At 34.1% G+C, this 24611-nt stretch overlaps 1 protein-coding gene across 2 annotated transcripts in view; it reads right to left on the minus strand.

Annotated features, from left to right (window-relative positions):
* Positions 1-2574: 2574 nt before the first annotated feature.
* Positions 2575-24611, minus strand: part of LOC110455247 — a 29365-nt gene continuing 7328 nt past the window's right edge. The window contains exons 1-6 of one of the 2 annotated variants that reach the window (XM_021505248.1): positions 20945-21196; positions 12513-12635; positions 8850-8933; positions 8055-8204; positions 5224-5313; positions 2575-3044 (exon numbers count right to left, since the gene is read on the minus strand). In XM_021505248.1, coding sequence (XP_021360923.1) covers positions 2933-3044; positions 5224-5313; positions 8055-8204; positions 8850-8933; positions 12513-12635; positions 20945-20949 — 564 coding nt within the window. In that variant the 5' untranslated portion in view covers positions 20950-21196 and the 3' untranslated portion in view covers positions 2575-2932. Of the gene's footprint in view, positions 3045-5223; positions 5314-8054; positions 8205-8849; positions 8934-12512; positions 12636-20944; positions 21197-24611 lie in introns of those variants that run through there. The other variant, XM_021505249.1, reaches the window with a different exon arrangement.

Below are 24611 nucleotides of genomic sequence, written 5' to 3' on the forward strand. Positions count from 1 at the left end.
ATAATGTAAATAATACTATAATTCACAGCATAAGTGGTTCATATATCATAGAACTGTACATTGTTCATTCGTTTGCTTAAATTCTATAATTTTGGACACCAGCTAGAGACCACTCATGATCGGGATCAATCATAAATGGTCGAAATAGGTAATGGGTTACTTCCATGCAGGCATTATCATTTTTCCTGATGTTGTCCAGAAGAATAGAAGTAGTACTAAATCCAGAGGTCGGAACACTGTTCCTTCCAAAGGAAAGTTTCCGTATTGACTTCATAGGTGTCTTTGATGAGTTTAGACATGTTGAATTATGAAATTTGTCCAACGAACTAAAGTATTTATGCACCTTAACTTCACTTTGGAATCAAATGTGTTTGATATTTGTATGTTAATCAAACCATGCGGCAGCTTCTGTGCTTGAATATTTTTAATGTAGAATATGTATGTTATAAAGCTTTATATTTTTTTCTTATTCTGTGCAAGGCATTTGTTTACTATTGTTATTTTTTTTCTTGACATAAACCATAACAAGACCAACCATCGTTAAGCACACTCTTATACATACTAGTCCATGTAAGGTATACTGTATCGTTTTTAATACAGAATTCCCAGGAATGTTTGGAAGTATTTTTTAATGCGGTTATTGAACATTTTATTTGATCCGACACAAGATTATTCGGTTAGGTGTCAGTTCATGAAAACTACAAAAATTAAAAAAAAAAAATAATAATCGTTACGCCTTTAATGTATCACAAAGATTGATTTTCACAAATCTTAATATTGTACTTCTCTCATTGAAATGTTTAAAACTAGTGGCCCTATTATTTTTGAATACAGGCCGAAATGAATGAATAAAGAAAATCAATAATATGGCACAGCGTTAAAATCGGAACTCGAAATAAACAAGAAACGAAAAGACAGTAAATGGAAAACCAAATCATTGCCCGCATAAGATAGTAAAACCGGGTTATTTATGTAGTGCGGGTATCGTACCACGTGGTGTACATACAAGGGATCTATTGTCAAATCCAAGAAAGTCTATCACCGAAGTTCAAAGATGTGGAGATCATTAATTCAATCCTGCCAGACACAAAGATGTCAGAGTCTCATATATTAGTTTATTGTTTATTCATTTTAAGGTCATAGTGACTATTGAAATAAGGATATTGTGTTGATTTTTTTTTTTTTTTTTTTTTTTTTTTTTTTTTTTTTTTTTNTTTTTTTTGGTCTCTTTGTTTTGTCTTTTTTTTTTGGTTTTTGTTTTTTGTTTTGGGGCGGGGGTTGCGCGTTCGCATCATATAGGGGCCTATGAAGACAGTGTCCATGTATAAAGTGCCTTTTCAAGTGCCATAAAACAACCAGAAATCTAGTAACCTGGAGACACGGAAGCTTACCAGTCCACCCGGTCACGCTATAATGTCAACGGACTGCCTATTCTTTACCGCCACAAATTCTAGCTGAAGGGCAGTTAGTTCGTTTTTTTCTCCGTCAGGGAAAAACATAAATAGCCTTATTGAACCCTCAATACAAGGACCAAATAAGAGGTGTTGCAAAAAAGTCACCAGGGAACGAAACTAGGAATAGAGAGAGAAAAACTCATAATGTTGCAATGAATGCTGCATATTTATGTTGGACGGTTTCGTTTTCCCTATTGGAGTACACAACAGAAAATCACCAATTCCGTAGGACTTCATTACCAAAGTTGTGTATGTTGAAGTATTTTCGAAAGGAAACCCTGGATACTATGGTAACTATGCTTTAGGAACAGGAGGTTAAATATGTTGAGCCCTTTCGGAATAATTTATTGGAAATTTGTTATATTTAGCGCCAAAAATAAAAGCAACGTGGTCTTCAATTTATGAAGTGTGTGACTGAAGTTCATGACACTGTATTAAGTCTGGAAAGTACCGATTTTGAAAGAAATATATTTACAAAGAAAGAATTCAAACATATAATACTGTTTTGTTTTTATGATTTATACAGTTATCGCGACGTTAACTAAAGATCATAATACGCATTTTACATCTGCATTTATTTCCTTTTTTGTATATCAAGTAATTCTTTTGATGTTATGAAATCAATGTTCTCTCTGAACACTTGCCGCTTTGCATCCTCGATATCCAGGGGTTGCGCTCACCCCTGGATTATTTTTTAAAGCAAAATTGAAGGCATGAAGATAGCTGTTTGATTGGTCTCAGGTAAAAAAACTGACCAATCATTAGGCTGATATCTATCCTCTGAAGATTATAAAGGAGAGACGCCCGACTTCAAAGCCTGTCAACGTTTTTTGACCGCTAGATTCTTTTGATGTATAGCAAATGATCGAATAAGTATTCTTGTCTCATCAATAAGGTGGCGCTCACTGAGCCTTCACATTTGCTATGAGTTATTCCAGGGGTGCAGAGAGCGAAATTGAGCGAAACCCCTGGATGTCGAGGATGGCCGCTTTGGTACTCCCATCCGTCAGGAAGCTGTTCATTTGTACCGTTCCAACGACATGTTAAAACACAATAGTAGCATACTGGTATCCACTTATATCAAAATAGCAGTAAGTACAAAGAAAACGTTAAACTCTTAGTCAACTTTATTTTAAAATAAATTCAAAATATATCACAAAGAAATATCTGAGGAACTATACGTATTGTGGTTGAGATCGCTTTCGGAGAGATTCTTTTGGTTTTCATTGAAACTGAATGAATTTTTTGCACGAACCGTAAATAACTCTTTGGATTGGTTTCATAAAGTTTTTACTAACACTTTTAAAAAGGAGTGCTTTCACTATTGTTCACTTTCAATTATCCATTTATGTATTGTTTAAGTTCCGTTCGAAAAGTGAAAGCGAATTTTGTTAGAGGGAAATATACGATATACAACGTATCTGCACTCGGTCATCCTTCTTTTAATAACTTGCGCTGCATAATTGTTTATATGTCTATCACCGTTTCCCCGGACTCATGGCACTCTGCAGAAAGTTATACATGTCTGCTATCGCCGAGTACTCTTCTGTCTGACAGTGGAAACCCAAATTCAGCTTGCAGCTTCGTTTCCTGTGAATTGAAACAATACATTATCTACAAGGGTAAAATGTACAAATCCTAGACCACAATGTTCACACAATGACAAAATACCACAGTGTCAACACGGTGTTGAAATAACACAGCATCAGTATCAGAGGTAAATGACCACAGCGTCAATACAAAAGGTTGAAAATACCACATCGTCAATACACAAGGTTGAAAATACCACATCGTCAATACACAAGGTTGACAATACCACATCGTCAATACACAAGGTTTAGAAACAACAGCGTCAATACAGCAGGTTAAAATACCACAGCGTCAGTGCAAGGTTAAATTACCACAGCGTCAGCACAAAGTTAAAATACAACAGCGTCAACACATAAAGTTAAGAAACAACAGCGTCAATACATACGGTTAATATACCACCGCGTCAACGCAAGGTTAAAATACCGCAGCGCCAGCGCAAGGTTAAAATACCACAGCGCCAGCGCAAGGTTAAAATACAACAGCGTCCATACACAAGGTTAAAATACCACAACGTCAATACAAAAGGTAAAATTACCACAGCGTCATTACACAAGGTAATTATACCACAGTGTCAATACAAAAGTTAAAATACCACAGCGTCAATACAAAAGGTTAAAATGCCACAGCGTCAATACAAAAGGTCAAAATACCACAGCGTCAATACAAAAGGTTAGAATACCACAGCGTCAATACATACGGTTAAAATACCTCAGCCTTATTTCACAAGGTTAAAAAAGCATAGCGTCAATACAAAAGGTTAAAATACCACAGCGTCATTTCACAAGGTTAAAATACCACAGCGTCAATACAAAAGGTTAAAATACCACAACGTCAATACAAAAGGTAAAATTACCACAGCGTCATTACACAAGGTAATTATACCACAGCGTCAATACAAAAGGTTAAAATACCACAGCGTCAATACAAAAGGTTAAAATGCCACAGCGTCAATACAAAAGGTCAAAATATCACAGCGTCAATACAAAAGGTTAGAATACCACAGCGTCAATACATACGGTTAAAATACCTCAGCCTTATTTCACAAGGTTAAAAAAGCATAGCGTCATTACAAAAGGTTAAAATACCACAGCGCCATTTCACAAGGTTAAAATACCACAGCGTCAATACAAAAGGTTAAAATACCACAGCGTCAATACACAAGGTTTGAAATACTACAGCGTCATTTCACAATGTTAAAATACCACAGCGACATTACAAAAGGTTAAAGTACCATAGCGTCAATGCACAAGGTGATAATACCACAGCGTCATTTCACAAGGTTAAAATACCACAGCGTCAATACACAAGGTTTGAAATACCACAGCTTCATTTCACAAGGTTAAAATACCACAGCGTCAATACACAAGGTTTAAAATACCACAGCGTCATTTCACAATGTTAAAATACCACAGCGTCAATACAAAAGGTTAAAATACAACAGCGTCAATACAAAAGGTTAAAGTACCACAGCGTCAATGCACAAGGTCATAATACCACAGCGTCAATGCAAAAGGTTAACATACCACAGCGTCAATACAAAAGGTTAAAATACCACAGCGTCAATACATAAGATATACACAAGGTTAAAATACCACAGCGTCAACACAAGGTTTGAAATACCACAGCGTCAATACATAAGATATACACAAGGTTAAAATACCACAGCGTCAATACATAAGATATACACAAGGTTAAAAAACCTTAGCGTCAATAAACAATGACGTCATATTTAATCGTATCAATTAACAATTAGCACCATGTTTTACCGTCAGTTGTTAAGGGTACGTTTAAATTATCTACGCCCAGCGTAATAAAAGGAAGTAGCCTTTATAATTTATTATAATGAATTTGGTATTGTTAATCCTTTATACTACCACATCCATAATAATAAATGATAAAGGTTGATACATGTGGAACACTAGATGACGTTCGCCCATGTTTTATATGATTAGGGTAAATTGACACTGATTCCGATGAAATAGGTAGATATACACTTGTAGCTTACTTCCTTTTACTACGCTTGGCGTATATAATTTAAACGTTAATCCTTAACAACTGACGGTAAAACATGGTGCTAATTGATAACTGATACGATCAAATATGACGTCATTAAGGTTATTGACCATGAATATTAACCATTAGCGTGTCATATATATTTTGATAAATTAAATGAACGTACCTTTCGTTATGGATGACGTTGAGAATGTCGGTGAGCGTCGATTGCATTCGTCCTATAAGTTCCCGCTTATTAAGGATATCGTTCACGTACCTAGAAATTAAATAAAATAAAAGTGAGAATATAATATGTAAGCTAATACCTACTAGTTTTGCAAATTGTATGGTACGTATATAGCAACGGTGAGAGGGGAACGAAATAGTGTGTTCAAAGGCAATGCATGTTACCAAGGAAACGATCACAGATTCAACATCGTATCTTGCACTCATGCAAATGCAACTGTTTTACATACATTTTTCAGGAATAAATTCGCATAGAACCAAACATAGCAAATATGATATTGTAAATACAAATATAATTTTCTTAAGTTTGGTATTGCGTTGCATGACTATATCATGAGACTACCAAAGAAACAAACAATGTCATACTACTTTCAATATAAACCTTTTTCAATTAGAAATGACGTCATTTGTTCAATGTGATTGAACATTGAGCGTTGCACAATTAGGATCATTTCATTTAACACTTGCATACACATGCAATCGCACACAGAAGCACACGTTCTTTGTAAACCTTCCGTTGCATTATTATTACTTGCAATAATTACACAGAAGAAACATGTTGAGATATCAACGAACCTTTAAATCAAACACCTCACATGTTAAGAAAATCTTTGAGTATTATCTTTATGAAGTGCGCTCATCTGTTCCATATTGGTAATACTCTAACAAATATAGTTGCAGGTCAGAAGGCGAAAATTACGTAACATCACGGCTAAATACTGTGTTCAACAGGTACCTCATCACATAACTCAGAGTTTAGAGCCTACTTGTAATGTTTTGACATAGGGAGACGGAAAATCAAAAATAGTATAATAAATACTGTATACGGGTATAGCACGCTTCCATGTACACAACGTACATGTATACGTCCTAAATAGAATAAACAGTATATCTATATATATAATTCAATTTCATGACATTTATGGAAAAAAAATGATAAATTTCAAAAAACCCAATAGAAAATGGAAACGTCGTTCATTTTCTTTTAACATAATATGATCAATTTTGTTTTAGAAATAAACCATCCAATTTTTCATTCAAATTGATGAAGTTTTCAATATTTGCTACCGTGGCTTTATATCATGGCCTCACTATTCTGACATCAGAATATAATCTGAAGTCTGTAACATTACTTTTTCATTTCACAAAATTATTATTCAATACTTCATCTTATACAAATTCAAAAGGAATTGGGCAACAGGCGTTATGTCTATACAAGCCCTCTCCTATGGTATGGATAATGCATTTTATAATATATTAATTGTGAAATTATTTGAAAGTTTTCTCTCACCTACTCCACAAAGATGGATTATGATACAGACCAGTAAAAAAAAATGGCGTGGTTCTGGCAGACAGCCATAGGCTTAGCAGGATTTTAACTTTAAGACCGATATCATTCACATAGAATTAGAGTTTCAACTAGATAGTAAATCTATTTGAGAGTGCAGATGGAATACATGATGAAGAATATAGGATGCTGTTGATATAAGAGGAGTTGATTCTTGGTCACCACGTGGAGCTCTATGCCATTATCATTCTAACCCCGATCTAGTGATTCTGTTCCATAATCATTCTTAACAATACTTCATTGTCATGTGATGACGTATAGTTATATATATGTATTGTAAAGTGCCATACAATCATTTTGTGAAGGGAATACAGCGAGTTACATATATGTTATAATATAATTGGATAATGAATCAGTGAAGAATCTATTTTAGCAGCGTGTTGTTTACACATTAATTATACAGCAGAACAAATAAACACACATTGACACGCATCTAGCAAACAATACGTGCAATCATCAAGTTACAATAAGTACCTACAGAACAATACAAACAAAAGTAACACCAATCACGAGTTAGAGTAATGATGATTGACAAGCGCCTACCACAGAACACAGGTAAAATCAGCATATATACTGATTCGAGGCACTTGGCGAATAAAACAGGCAAACGCGAGTTACTAGAAATACACTTGTCAATAATACAGGCGTCTAGCGAAGAATACAGGCAAGTACGATATTAGAATTGAGTTTCAGCTGCCCAGTGAACAGTATAGGAAAAACAACATTACTAGCGAGTTACATGTGCTTCTTAAAGGCGGAAAGTACAGTCAACAACATCATTCAAACAATATTCCAGGCGCTTAGCGAACAATACAGGTGCCAATGACTGACAATATCCTATAGAACAATACCGGTAAACAAAGTTCCAATGACTGACAATATCCTATAGAACAATACAGGTACAATACACACATTTTTATAATACACAAGATAATAGAAAAGCATCTATCGAACAATGCAGACAGGAAACAATGACTCGCAGGCGCCTAGCAACCAACGCTCCTAAAAACAACATGAATACTGCGTTACATGGTCCTAGCGAACAACGCAGACAAGACAACATGGACACAGATGCATAGGCGTCTATCAAACAACCCATACGAAGACAACATGCATAATGCGTTAGAGGCACCTAGCAAGCAGCATATACAAGAAACATACTGAGTTAAAGGATCTGCTAAACTATAACGATGAAAACAAATAAACAACATCTGTCAAACGCTTAGCAAACTATACCGACAAAACCAACGTGTATACTTATAAAAAGGCTCTTATGGTTATGAATGCGTTCTTAAAAATGAAATCAATCAACACCTTCAAATTTTTGACTTAAATTTTGAAAATTCGGTTGTTCTAGATTGCCAGACGATTGCAAAAACAGCAGGTTGGTAAAATCCGGAACCCAATGTGCACTTTTTTCTTACCTTTTTTGCAGAAGTGTCCGATTCTCTACACTCCTTACTGACCGCTTTCCCGGACTGTTTGGGTTACTGACCACGTCTATGAACCCCTCGATAGGGTCAATGTAACCCATAGAACAGTCTGTAGCAGACACCAGACAGGAAGGCGCTTCACTATCAAAAAAAGACGCATATAAGTCCATGGAAAGACAGGCGAAAGGGCAAAAGTACAGACAAATAAATAGAAAATGAAGTTGGACAAGCGTCCTAATTTTATAACATTTCATTAATCATTTGCATTAGTTTTATATCTTTCTTTTATGAATGATGCAAAAGCTATTCAACCGGAAATGTCAGTTCATGGAAAAAGGCGGGAGATATTTTCTAGCGTACTCATCAGTACGCTTACTGTGAAATCACTCATTTTCATTGGTTTTCAATTTTGGTGGATTCGTGGGTTATCTTCATCCACGAATTCAGAGTTCCATGAAGTAATTTCAATTTTGATATGCATGAAGCAATTTTGCGTTAGAGTTGGTACTCGTAATCCACGAATTCATGTACCCAGGGAATGGTGTTTTGTCAGAAAAACCACGAAATTTTGCCCCAATGAAAATATCTGTTTTCACAGTAGCCTGTGAAAACAACATTTTAAATTTACGTTTTACCAAAAATTTCACACTTTTAATTTGGTTACGTGTTATCTACCATACACTTGTCACATTAAAGTAGCATACTTAGATTTTGTGTACGATACAGTACACAAAGTTAATGGACATAACAGTCTAAGTTTTACATTACTGAGCGTCCTATACTTACTCATTTAAAAATTTCTTTAGTCTCCGTACCGCTCGCACCGCATCTACAAGCTCCACGCTGACGTCATCAAGGTTCGACACCAAACTGAAAATTCAATTCTTGATTTTGATCAATCCAAAAAACAAAGTGTTTTTTTGTAAAAACAATGTCAATGATTATATGTTACAGCATCACAGCACGAGACGCAAACACATTGTTCAAACAAGTTACGACAATTACCTGTAGGATATGCTCCATAGATCAAATATTACTGAGTAACTGGGACAAAGGTCGAGTGTTATATTGGATATGACATTTTGTTAGTAATAAAGTCGAGTGTTTGACAATATCATAATGACCTTTGTAAATATCTGACGGCTTTATTACAAGACAAAAATCAATTAATAAGAAAATGACAATGAACAGCTCCTAGAGTGATTGGTCTTTAGATATATAACCGATGATAGGCTTTATGATAATTGACATCCATACAGGAGTTGATTTGTCACCAGATGGCGCTAGTAGATAATGTTTACCACCATATGGTAAGTAATCTTTTCCGGCCAGATGGCGACCAATCATTTCAGCTCATTGACTTTCTCAACCGTGGTTATATCTGCGGCTTGATTGTCAGTTCGCCAGAGTTTAATTGCTCCGAATGCTCGCAAGAGATTAAAGACATTTGAGCTAATTGTAATTATTAAAGTTAGATATGAATATCCTGTCTAGTATTTAATATCAATACTGCAAATGACCTTAATTTAAAATTGTTGAAAATATTTGCAAATGACCTCTATATTAAATATGTTTCGTTGATTTAAAGAAGTATAATTATATTCCTTTCGATTAATTTCCACACCGATTGCATGGTATTTGTAAAGCTGGCTCTTTCAACGGTAATTAAAAAAAATAAACATAAAAAGAGAAAAATAATCGGTTTTTGAAAAATAAACGAAATAATGAAAACAATAAACGGTAATGGTCCACCAGTGTTAGTACATGTTAATACAGAATCATGCCTCTCATGTGTTTTGTCGACAAAATAAACAGACCGATTTAGTCAAAGAGAAAAAAGGTAAACATGTAGCTATTTATGACGGAGATGTATCGGACATTTATTTCGATTATGTTTTACAATGAAGTTCCTAATGCCAATGGGCAATGTTTAAAGGAATAGATTAATGACTTTTGGTCTATCGACCAAAGTCTAGATATATAGTGCCAGACGTTATTTTTCTATGGATGTTGGTTTTCCGTGGCTCTCGTACGCCCATGCAAAGTTTTGTGGCTGTTTTAGAACGATTTGCCTCGACATAAAGCCTTTACTTTTTAGAAGATATTTATTTTTTGTCATGAAAGAGAGGTTGGGCTAGGTGAGTTGGAGCTGCTTTTATGATTTTTGTTTTCTTCTTGCTTATTTTTCATGTTTTGTTATTGCTCGTTTACGGGATTTTCGTCCTATATTTACTCTTGCACCTTAAAAAGGGATACCCAACGTGCTACATTATTTTAGCTCACTGATCTGTCGGGTACCTTTACGCGAGATTCGCGGAATTTTCACATAGCGATGTATAAATCCTAGCGCAAACCCAATGGTACATTCGTGTTATGATTGCTATTCTATTCTGTCGATTCCTTGTACATGAAATATAAACCACATTGTGGGACTTCCATGTTTACGCGGAAGAATTCAAACGTAGCTTTAGGAGTGAATAGGCCTTATTTATTTAGTTTAAACTGTATTTATTTCTGGAAATATACAATGCATTATATTTTCAATATATACTCAACAACGATTCGGAAACAAGTACTATAAGTACTATACAATGTCCGTTTCGTTACGTTAGATTTACGATACTGACAGCAGATATAGTAATCATTAAATCATATTGAAATAATTAGGTTATAATGCATATACATAAAATAATTTCGTAGAATGGCAGAAATATAAAGGGGACATGTAAGCAATGTAACAATTTTCGATGAATGTGAATAGTGATACTCAAGTAGGAAATGACGCCTCGGAATGATGTACGCCTAAACACAAACAAAATGAGAAACTTGTTCATAATATGGTTTCATGCCCATTGCGCTCACTCATACTGTTAGCACATCTGTTACATAGAAAACAAATTAAGATAAGTATTCATGCGTTGATTATCATATATTTTCAGTTAAAACGCTTGCTTTGCATGATATAATTATGTACAGATGTAAAAATATCAAGATTAACTGCTGCCGGTAAATTTATATCACCATATAATAACAAATTAGTTGTGGTGTTGAGGGGTAGTGATAATAAGTAAGTTTGCCGTAAAACATTATAGTTCGGGCATATGAGTAAGTATTGGATATTATCCTCTATTTCCCCGCATGTACATAGTGGACTTTCTACAAGTTGTCTTTTAAATAGGTGGTCATTTAGAGTGCTGCATGATAGTCTTAGTCTGGTATGGTATATTTGGGCAATTCTTTTTCCAGAATAGTAGTAAGAAGGAGGGGACGGTCGTGCATCTTTTTCGTGGTATTTCTTGAAATGTGATAAAGAGGAATTTGTACTAATTTCAACTGGCATATTTTTCCAAGATGATATAGTGGAAGGTAAAAAGGATGACATATAGTAACTAGCTTTGCAACGGAGAGATGAAATATTATTTGATTGACGAGTACTATGCCTATGGGTATCTGCTATTTGCGGTTGGATAAGGATGGATAGATATTCAGGAGTTAGATTATGTACCATTTTACAAAATTGAATAAGTTTATGCTTTTGGCGTCTTTCAGTTAGTGTACTCCATCTTACTTCAATTGAGAGTTTGTTTATACTGGTCAATTTAGTAGCCCCATTTACAATTCTGGTCGCTTCTGCATTAATTTGTTCTAATTGCTTCTTTAAATGAACAGAAATATTATCCCATATTTGTTTAGCCCATGACCTGATGCTCGTAAATTATAACAAAATTGAAAAGTTTGGTGCGATAGAAAAATAACATATTTCCTATATTAACTAGCTACATTTCTAGATCGGGTTATCTCAGTGCACGTGGAAGGCAAAGATTCTGTAACATCGCAACCTTTGCTTAGATTTTTAAGATTTTGTCACAGAATCTAAGCCCTTGACTGAGATATCCCCATCTCGCTCAGATACAGGTAATCGAGTTGATCAATCCTTTGTTTATTGACTTATTTATTGATATCTGGTGTCATAATTAGTTATGCATTGTTCAAACAAAAACTTTAAAAGAATATTTGTTCATGGTTTATTTTATGTACACTTTATACAGGAACTTATACAACTTACTATAACAAGATGAAGTTTAACTCATCGCTTAATGCTACATGTTATACAACAAATACTAGACATGGGAAGCTACATATCACCAGTTGAATATAATTTTCCTGATCTTTTTTTTTATTCATTAATGTTTAAAACACATTATCAAAAAATTCCTTCATACGGCGCTTGGATTCTGTCTTCGCTGTGCTTGAAATACGGTAAGCAATACTCTGCAACTATATTAAAAGCACGCGTCTAATACATAATTTGGTATATTGTATTTTATTATGTTACTTGTTTCGTCGACTTTATTTTAAGGACTCGACAAAGCTTCGTAAAATACCTTGTATAAAATGTTTAAACCGAGTCATGACTTGTCTCGAGACAGAAGGGGCTTGTTTACTTACGCTCGTGTTCCCTTGTGGAGGTCCTGTGCGTGGGCGGATGCAAACAAACCCAAAAAAGAGGCGAAGATAAGACAAGCGCATGCGTCAACCATTCTAGTGTAAACTGTCCGTAAAATGAAAAATCTGAAAAAGAAAATATACTAGAGTTAAGAAGAATCATTGACTATTAAAGAGTATGAAAACAGAATGCTATGTGTTTTGTATTTGTTTTTTAAGAAAAGCCAACAATATTTCTGATAACTCATTTGAATACATGATACAAATAATTTCTGACTGGTACCGTAGTTTATATACACATGTAAAGTCTACCTGAAATACTACGTGTCACTTTTCACAGATAGCCGAGTCCAATAATAATTTTTTTTATCGTAGCTCGGTTCATTAAGAGTTAAATGACTCGTTCGTATAGAAGAAATGGAGATTTGACTCATAGGAATTGGAATAGTACCCTTGAGTTTGCAAATGTTTTCCTTAAAATTTTTGATGTAAGAGGCCGGAATGTCCAAGTTTACATACATACACGTACAGAGTATATATATGAAAGATCTTTACCTTGTCCAAAATATGAAATACAAAATGAATATTAAATAAAAAACACGATTCTCACGGCGATCACAAAATGTAAACGTCGCCTCACATCACTGTTGAGAAGGACGTCATGCTATTATTTTCATGATGACGTCATAATTAAATCCTTGTTCGTTCATTACCGTGTGCATGTAATATTTATAATTCTGTACCATTTTCAGTAGATGATAGAAATAAAGTCTGACTCATGCTGAATTTTTGTTTTGGTCGGTGTTTGGGTTGATAAATACACCTAATGACCAGAGCCAAAGACAATAAATGTAAAGAATTTACTTTGAAAATGAAATCACATCCATTCCTTCACATGATCGCATACATCTTTCCCGCTACGTCACACACGCATAATCTTAAACTATACCGGAAGTTATTTCCTCACGTAAATGTTCACACTCATTGAGAATCTCGAGAAAAATCTGAGTTAGTTATAACCTGATATTGACTTTACGTGTATTTGAATAAACGTATTCCATGACACATGACAAGAATGGGGCAATACATTGGCAATCTTGAATGGAACTTAGTTATAGAGGCGGGATAGTCGGCGGAAAACTCAATGTTCGTATTTTTCAGAGAGCGCTTGTTTGCGGAAAATACGCGAACGCCATTGTTCTGATATGTACATTGTTAGTATAAAAGATCTCGCGTTTCCCATGCTTGTGTATCTATCAAATTAACACTTCTAAAAAAGCAAAAAGTGCCAAGCCAGAAGCCGTATGTTTTATTAAGGATCGTCTGACCGAAAGCTGACTGAAGGCTGGTGTAATTATATGTGTTAGGAGAAGATGTTTGATCATTTTCTGACTATTGTATAAAATGCTGCGGTTAAGGAACTCTCCGCGAATAAAACACAAGGTGTAAAATCATCGTTTCTATAGGCAATCTTTGTCACCTGACAAAATACCTTAAATAACGAGCAAGCTTGTTAACGAATGACTATGCATGTTTGAACACTGAGAGAACTTTTATGTTGTTAACCCAAAACAGATAATGAATCCCACATTGTAGCACAGATAAAGGATTCAGCATTGTTGATGTAAATTAAATCATGTGTTAATCTAAATACAACGTAATTGCAAGTACTGAATTGAAGTACTACGCAAACTTGTTTTTTCTTTCAAAAACATTGAAAGAATGGATCACATTAGTGGCTCTAATTAACACATTAGGACTAATGCTATTTAGATGACAATAAGTAAACAAATATTCCAGAAAACATAGGCTTATAGGAAAAAAATCGTCGTAGATAAAAGGGCATTATAAAAACTGTCCGACGCTGTAGATCAATTTGGCTGCTTCATCAGCGTCTCTTAGCAACGACTAAAGAAGAAAACTTCTGGTTCTGCAGGGGTCGCACATAAGTTGCCTCATATCCATGTAGGAAAACCCCTGGTATATCCTTTCTCCAAACTGGATTCTACATTTGTAGTTGAACATTGTCTTATTATGATTTGATTGTAACATTATATAAGTAGATCTGACAGAATGATAACAACTTTTAAATGGAATATTTCATGTCTTGTTTTATAATATCATGAAATGTCAATATTTTGCGCAAAATTTCTAAATAATTTTGATAACTGAATTAATTAATAAGGTTGTTATGTTTCCATGTTCATGTTATCCAACCATGTTATTTACTTTTACATTGTTGCTAACTCACTGCCGTAATACACTAAACACTGCAATATTCTAAATTCAATGACATACGCAACACTGTGATATAAACAACAGACTATACCAAACACTATATAGAACAATGTAATACTCGTTAACTTAATGCTATACTAAGTTTTGTAGTGTTCTAAACTATAATAATCTACGTCTGTGGTATACTCAATAAATTACTTAATATTGTAATATATCAGATTATAATATACTTCACTCTGTAATAATATTAATACTTTATTATACATAGCATTGTAATATTAAAATTAAATGATATTTATATATATATTATATACTGAATATTGTAAAATGCTAAATTATAATAAACTTAGCCCCATAAAACACTCAATAGTATAAGTTACTCAGTATTGTAATATACTAAAATGAAATGTACCAGCTTCTGAAAGATGCTCAAAAGTTGTATATCTGACATACTTAACATTGCTTAATACTAATTGGTGAACATATGGAATATGGTTACTTCTAATTTACATATTTATGTAATATATTAAACATTTAGATACAGTTGAATCTGTATAAGCGACCACCCAAGGGAAAATAAAAAACCGGTCGTTTAAGAAAAGTGGTCGTTTAATAAAGTTTAATAATATTTTGTACAGAATATTACTCAACTGACTATTACCAAACGACTCCTTATTCAGACAACTGTTAATGTATATTTAATATTGTAATATACTAAAATGGAATGCACTAACGTCTGTAATATGATCAACACTTTTATATAATCAATATTCAGTTTATAACAAAAAAATCTGATATACTTGACATTACCATATACTCAATTTCTTTATCATATTCAACATTTTTAAACATTCAATATTGTTATATAATAAATTATAATATATTTAACTCTGTAATATACTCAACAGTATAATGTATCCATTATCGTCATATACTATATTTGTTAACGATGAGTATAATCTTTTATGTACTCAGTATTTTAATATAATTAATGATGATATTAACATTTTATTGTATTTAATAGTGTAATAGACTAAATTTAATAAATCGAAATGAGCAATCTACCCATTTTGTGTCGGGTGCTAGAAAATTCTGAAAGAATGGTAAAAATTTCGAAAATCCTTATGAAAGCACATGTCACTCTAATAAAACATAATGTATTGTACTCAGCATTTCAATATGTTAAACATTGTTAAATCTTTACAATTAGATACGACACAATTGTGATGCAATAAAATATTAATACCATAACAATGACAGTAGCATTTGTTTTGAATATTCCTATTATTCAATATAATATTTTGATATTGAAACTACTTCCCGAAATATTGAACCAAACATCAATGTACGACAAAATAGCGTCCGAAACGAAAGATGACGTCACGTTAACTTCGTGTTAAACAGCGCTGTGAAACATTAAGAACCCATGCACAATCCAATCCGTCGATTTCATCAGAGGTTTACAGCCAAAATAAGGATCCGGTTATTACGGTAATATCTCATTCTTGTTTTGTAAAATTTGAACTTGTTTTGTTTGGCATTAAAAACTGACTATGTCACTTTAGTGGTATTTAGCGAGTATGTAAATATATAAAGATATATAGAGGTTTCCAACGAGTGATGGTTGGTCAAATTAGTGAACTTGCAATTGTATAAAGATACGATGTTCACCGAGTGTGTTTTACAATTGGAAAGTTTACTAAAGAGAGTTAGGTAAACATGATAATCAACCATCACGAGTTTGGGGACCTGTTTCTCTGACAAAGTTTATATATTTTATCTAGAAAATTGTATGTTTCAACCATTCAACAGTTGCTATGAACTATGACGTCACAGTGGAAAATGACGTTGGAAAGCAGCATTGTTACTTAATGTCATAATTAGAAGATTGATCAATGGTCAAACGTCCAGGGTGTTACCCACTAGTGGATAACCAAAATGTTTACCAACTCCTAATTCAATGAGTCGAGAATAAGGAAACAGGTAATGGTCGTGGGAGAAATGGATATCTAGATTTCAGACAATGGAAATTCGAACACAATCCATCAAATCTGGTCCCTGTAACATGTCTAGTTTATAAAACAAATGTATTTAATTTTACAGATGCAAACAATTATACCCCGGGTCTTTCTAAGTTTTTGATTTTAATTCTTTTTACAAAGAAATCTAAACGTGAGTCTGTTATGAGGTTAGAAAATATTATAGTGACAAGGACACAAGTAACAACTGGAGACGTACGGACGCCTCTGTCAGACATTAACAAAAACATAAACATTCCTTGAACTTAGTAAAACTTGTCTCGGTAAATAAAAACATCAAATCCTCTGTTGTTTCAAAAACTGTAAATATCAATGGCGTCATTCAACGTACGCATTGAATCCATTGTTACTTGAAATCGATAGAATTCGTGCATTTTTTAAGTTTTAAAGCTGTTTTAATGCATCTTTAAGTGACGATAGGCGATTCTACATGCTGGTGTACAATCGAGTATGTCGTTAAGTCGACAGATTTCCGACGTCAGATTCCTGGAAATTTAATGATACAGACATTTTAGATCGATAACATGTGAATATCTAGGGATATTTATTATGACAATAGTTCTCCCTTTATAGTTTTCTGTTATAGCTATTATGTTCCTATAGGGATTAACGTCCTCGTCTCAATAGGGTAAAATAAAGACTGGTGCCTACGACGAGACCTCCGAGAGAGAAAAAAAGAGTAGGAAAGAGAGAAAAGAAAACATAAAATCAATCTTGCCTTAGTGTGCCATCAGCAGAAAACCTTCGATTATGCCAATAATTTTAGCCAATCCTTGCTCCTACTGTAGGGAAACACGATGTTTTGTTTCCTCTGCGTTAATTAATCGAAAAGAAACAAAGAACCGCGATTCCCTACTGTAAGGGCTGTACATATTTCATTATGCCGAAAACCAATCTTTCAATCAAAATCAAATCACAGTAGTAGAGATGATCAGGTTGGCCGCCATTGTTGTGGTTTGTTTCCGTCATTCGGAACTAAGTTGTGGTGGCCTTTGCGGGTTTTTCTAGAGAGGCTTCACATCATGGAAACGTGAGCGCGTGAGGGCGACATGTTTTATTGCCCCGTCATGTGACTAGTATCATCCAATCAGATACGCTGTCTTAAAGATGAGGTTTATTAATATATGGTATTTATGGAACGAGAACAGAATATTAAAGAATGAATTAAATATACTAAAAATAAAATTTATCTCTAAGAAATTTCACAAGAAAATTCGTGCTGTATTGATTAATGTGAACACAGTTGGAGACTTATATTATCAAATATATAAATCTGTATCCTGCCATTGTTATGCATTGCGAAAGCAAATGTTGGTACAGGTATGAGTTTATAACACTATTTGCTATTGTAACGTCATCGATTTCATTGTTGAAAACACTTGATTGGCTATTCAAAATAAATAAATAAATCATAACAACTCTATCAAAATTTAAATAAAAATAAGAAATATTTTAGCAAATATTGCTATGGTCTTATACAGCACATTTCTATTACTGACAAACTTACATAAAAGCCCATAAAAATGAGTAGGTCTGAGTAATTAACAACTGGGGGTTGTGTACTGTCGTTATCACTGAAGTGCTAAGTACACACATCAAATTTAGTTATTTTCGTCTGTCTGCTGAAAAAGAAAAGGATATCAGCGATAGTTGCACAAATTATTTCGTCTGCAACGTCGCTATTACTCCAATTTACGTGACACGTATATAAAGAATTACTTTATTTCAATCTGTTGTCTATACCCGATCATAATATCATTCTTACTTATTAGACCTATGTATATACATGTGTGTCATGACCTTTCAATAGACCGTGAATGTAATAGGACCATTTACATGACATAAGCCGGGACCTTGAATCAGAATGTCGTGAAGAAACTAGTATGGTACAAATTGTACAAACGACCAATTGTATGTCCTCGTATGTCACAATACAAATCAGGATAATGAAAATATATCAACGACAAACTTTATGTCTCCCCTCGTATGTCACAAACAAATCATTATAATAAAATATATAAAAGACCAATTTTATGTCCTTTTATGTCACGAAGATAGTAAAGTTGTATAAATGACCAAATTTATGTCCTTTTATGTCAAAAAGATAGTAAAGTTGTATAAATGACCAAATTTATGTCCTTTTATGTCAAAAAGATAGTAAAGTTGTATAAATGACCAAATTTATGTCCTTTTATGTCAAAAAGATAGTAAAGTTGTATAAATGACCAAATTTATGTCCTTTTATGTCACAAAGATAGTAAAGTTGTATAAATGACCAATTTTATGTCCTTTTATGTCACAAAGATAGTAAATTTGTATAAACGACCAATTTTATGTCCTTTTATGTCACAAAGATAGTAAAGTTGTATAAACGACCAATTTTATGTCCTTTTATGTCACAAAGATAGTAAAGTTGTATAAATGACCAAATGTATGTCCTTTTATGTCACAAAGATAGTAAAATTGTATAAACGACCAATTTTATAACCTCGAATGTTACGAGGAAATCAATATGGTAAAGTTGTATAAACGACCATTTGATAGCATCGTGTGTCACGAAAAAAACAGAATTATAAAGTTGTATAAATGACCATTTTTTTGTCCTTTTATGTCACGAAGATAGTAAAGTTGTATAAACGACCAAATTTATAACCTCGAATGTCACGAGGAAACCAGGATGGAAATGTTGTATAAACGACCAATTTTATATCTTCGTATGTCACAAAGAAATCAGGATGGTAAAGTTGTATAAACGACTAATTGCATTACCTCAAGTGTCACGACGAAATCAAGATTGTAACGTCTTACAAACGACAAATTTTATAACCTACCTCCTATTTAAAGAGAAAAGCAGAATGGTAAAGCTATATAAACGAGCAATTTTATAACCTGGTAAACACAAGCTTTTGAAAAATACATTAAATATTTTTGAAAGCAATCGATAATAGACTTCCTTTCCTCGAAATACCCTTCTCCTACGTTGATGCCCCCGAGCATCGACTGGTCGATGTATTGTATGTTTGTTTGAAGATCTGGCTTACAGTCATCAATGAATTAGTTTGTTTTGGGCTAAACGTCCTCGCAACAGCTTGGTTCTTGTTAGTACGTCATAACCATCAACGAAAATGCATTGGTATTTGAAACTCTATATACTGAAAGGGCACGTAATGTTTCACTTATTAACGCCTACGAGTCCAGTTGATACGACAAGGGAACAGTGGTGAGGACTGTGTTTTAACACCGAGCTAAACATCACATAAATTAGCATTAAAATAAACACGGTTCGATTTCACGTAAACAGATGTTTTGTAATACAGGAGTGTATTCTAGGCTGAACTTGTAGTATGCAAATGGGCGAATGCAACAATTGGCCCCCTAGAAATGTAATTGAATGCTAAGCAAGATCATTCCATTAACCGGTGGATACAAGTATAATGTAAAAATGTGAACCTTAGACAATCGTTCGTGTTGGTAAAGAGATATTATTGATCAAGACGATTCAAGTTTCACAATACTTTTAAATTTATGTGACATTGTGTACTTATTCACATAGCGCAATCTTTTTGAAACATCATCATTTGGGCATAGCCGAACAATGTTTGTTTATTCCTACGACTGCGGTTACCGAATTGTTAGGTAAAAGTTCGAGTATGAGGCCTCTCTTGAATTTTAGAGAGAAAAAAATATTGTAGTTTAACGTTATTTTAATTTTGTTTCTGTTTATGGTCTAAATATTTGAAACCTAATATTAAAACAATTGTCATATTGCATTATTTTCTCCATAAGTAATAAAGAGGAAGACGAAATTTTAATCAGTGTATCTGTAAACTTAATGTTATCTTCTTTGATGAAAGTAATTTACCAAATTACTTTAAATGCAGGTAGATGTATATGTAACTAACATGCATGTGATTGAACCTTCAAAATTTGGTAATAGATAAAGTTTGCCAAAATATAAATTTTATTGATGCAACTGGTTCGTCCTTCTAGGACTTGTCGGCGATGCTAGGGGCATGTGTAAGTCTTTGCCATGGTCATAGTGCCTTTCAGAACATTTATAAAACAAAGATTTATTTGACAATCAATTTGGCGTACTTACCTGAGGAGTGGCTGCGAACTTGTTTGTTTTTAAATCTTATTTATATGATTGTTTCTTACCTCATAATGTTTAATGTCAGTGGCTTCTTCAATCTCTTCGATAACGCAGATCACAATGTAATACAAAACAGGTAAGCAGATCACCTGTGTCCAAATCTCTAATTAAGACCGAAATGTCAAGGTAACACAAAAATCCAGCAATGTTGCTAAAGAAACACTTATAAGACTTACAAACTTAAAGTTGTCCAGAGAAAAAAATGGAGAGTTTCTAAAACAGCTCTTCAAATCCCAAACTTGAATAGAAGAACAAGTCACTGACTGAATCCATACTGATCCTGCTGTTTCCAGAGTATAACTTTGACTGTATGGTAATACAGCGTACTGCAATTTTGAGATATAAAGATATAGGCAGCTTGTAACGTTAAAGATTTGAGATATTTAGATATGTTATTCTGAAAGTTATATATATATATAAATATCGTCGCATCACGACCTTCCCTTTATACTCTGGTTAGCCCACTCGTAATCGGTTTCCATGTCGACCGCTACACAGGTGAGTGTGCTTGTGGCTATTTTTGGGTACTCTGTGGTTAAATATAGTGATATCCCTCCCAATTACCTTTCCCATTTTCTAGTATCTTTACTTGTATACATCACTGTAGCGTTAAAGTGTTCCAACCCAACTGATACGGGGAATGAAATATTTCTTCCGGCGCGAAGTCTATGCCGTCAATCTTACTTGACCACTTGAGAGATACGAGCTTATTTAGAAAATGAAGCAGAGAAATCATGGTGTTTACCAAAAATGGGGGTTTGTTTGTGAATTTGTTTGTGAACCACCTTTCCGTAGTAAGGTAACCGATCCCCTAGACCATCGTCACATGATAACGAGTCACGTTTAACAGGTAAACATTCTAAAGTGTCTATCTAACGAGGGTCACGTATTTTCTGGGTTTGTGCAAGTTATGGCCAAACGATTTTTTTTTATCGAACTGATATACAATAATAGAATGATTACATGAAACGCGGTCATGGAAATGATAATAATATTAGACAAAATTGAACTACTTGACTTACAGAAAAATAAAGAATTTGAGACATGAAATTTACGTTACGTTTTCCCGTACCACTTCTAAAATCTATAATTACGCATTTGAAAGTGTATTTTCGCCAGGAATATAGCTCTGATGAATCATTTCTGACAAGAAAAACATACATTTCGGGACTTTTATAAACAAATCGCAAACAGCAACAGTGCTTAGATCGAAAATTCAGCGGATAAGGACCGGAAATCGAACTTTGGATATCAGATGTGTTTACTATGTATCATCTGTCTATCCGACGGAGCTATACGTGGTCAACGGAAGTGGCTCTGCTCAACTGGTTATAGTTTTATCAAAACGAACTAAAATGGAGGTTTGGTTTGATTTGGTTTAGCATTGTTTAACGTCCTATCAACAGCTATGGTCAGTTAAGGACGGCCTCCCCTGTGTGCAAGATGCATGCGTGAAGTGTATGCGTGTGTGTTTTGGGTGGCTGCGATATGTTCGTGTGTGTCTCCTTGTGATAGCGCGGAACTGATGTCGACTTTATTGTGCCACCTTACTGAAACATACTGCCGAAGACACCCAGCAGGACGTTCCACCCGGTCACATTATACTGAGGTCACTGTCTAAACGAAAATAAGAAAACAGTGGAGCATTGATCCTTAATTAGCTATCTCACGAATTTGAAATTTGTTGGTCTGTCTTAAATTTTCAATGGAAATCTTTTATTCTGGAGACGATATAAATCATTTGCGAAAAACAAGGCTTCAAAACCTGATTTTCCCCCTCATTTATACTTAACCAACTAGAGAAAATAAACGCACAATCACATACACCTGTGATTAAGCTGTGATTTGCAACATAGCAAAAAAGAAATAGAATCAGAAAATTACATACACGTATATGGTATAAGTTAAATAGTTTAATATCGGTAGACGTTCGACTCAACGGAACACTGAAAATTCGACTTGGTCAATGCTTTTGTGAACAAGTGACCGTTCTGAGATGTTATGAAATTTTCAGCCACGATTCGTTAACTGCTGCACCATTAAAAAACCCAAGAAATCTAAGTAGTTCTTGATGCATAAATGAACATGTTTATCCTCGAAACAGGTTAGGACATATGGAGATGGCGTCCTTCTATATGCTATATTAAGTTAGTTTTATATAGGATTGCTAATATTTTATATGTTATGATTATGGATATATATATATATGGAGGTATTTCTCACTATGATTGATTTGTAAGTCTGATGTCGATACCTACAGTTAGATATATATTTTATGAACCTAGTGCAACACTTGTATACACATTTATTTTAATCTTTAAATGCTTAATGACAACACCTGTATCGTTTGCGTATTTGTTTGTTTATTTGTTTGGATAACATCCTCGTAACAAATAAGGTACATGTAATATAAACACAAGGATCCAGGCATAAACCATGAAAAGAAAGAGAAGCGAAGTGAATGGCAGAAAAAAACACCAAGCGTCGCAATTGGGGTATGCGATACATTTTTGGTTTCTTCTAAGTGGAAGACAGAGAATAGGGAAAATATATTCTGCATTGTGTCTGGTATTTAGTGCTTATTACGATAACATGCTGTATGATAAAGCAGACATATTCTTTCTATTCTTTTCCCAAACCTGCACAACCTGTTTCGCATCATTACATAACATCACTAGTAATGAAAAATAGTGAATGACTTATTAAAGAAATGAGTAAGCCAATGAGGAAACCAGTACAAAGTGAACCTGTTCTGCACCATATGGTCATTAAAGCAATAGTCACTCTTCGTCGAAGCTCTCGGGCTTAGCCCTTCATCAGGGATAAAATTATCCTAACCTTTATGTCATATCCATATTGGAATACAGGAAGTTCACAAATATTCGTATTCAAATATGAATGTAACATAAGTGTGACTATTGCTAAATATTTTCTTATGATAGACATTTTTTACATGTCTAAAATATTTCGAAACATATAATGAAATATAGCTGTACGGCAAAGATGTCTATTCAACTGTCTCAAACGTTACACAATTTACTGTTTAACTTTTACTCCTACACGTTAGGTTGAACAGCAAGGTTGATCTTCTATCGCTGTGTAGTGCATTATAGAACTTATATGACCGACCGTCTGAATATTTTTCATCTTAAGTCAACGATTGGCAGCACACCAACCATAGCAGTCGAGCAAATCTTAGATAATCAGATGACCGCATCTGGTTTGGTTTTATTTTGTTTCACGTCCTATTAACAGCTTAGGTCATTTAAGGACGTGCCTCAATGTGTTTTGTGTATGCGAGCATGCTTGTGTGTGTGCATATGTGTGCCGGAGACAGGTTATGTTGGTGTATCTGTCTCCTTGTGATAGCGCGGATCTGATACCGACTTTATAGTGCTATCTCACTGAAATACCATGCCGAAGGCATCCAGCACAGAATTCCACCCCGTCACATTATACTGACAACGGGTGAACCAGTTGTTGTCATTACCTTTAATGCTGAACGTTAAGCTTGGAACAACAGCTACCATTTTTAACACCAAGCCAAGCAAGGCGCTAGGAAATAAAAGGTTGTTAGGAGTAGAAAGAAAGATAAAGACCACATCTGCATCTTAGTCTTAAGTACCATTATTTTATATTATACACAACAAATGTACTAGCAAACGTGTCTCA

This window comes from Mizuhopecten yessoensis, unplaced genomic scaffold (assembly GCF_002113885.1).
Source record: "Mizuhopecten yessoensis strain PY_sf001 unplaced genomic scaffold, ASM211388v2 scaffold8183, whole genome shotgun sequence".
Classification (NCBI taxonomy): Eukaryota; Metazoa; Mollusca; class Bivalvia; order Pectinida; family Pectinidae; genus Mizuhopecten; species Mizuhopecten yessoensis.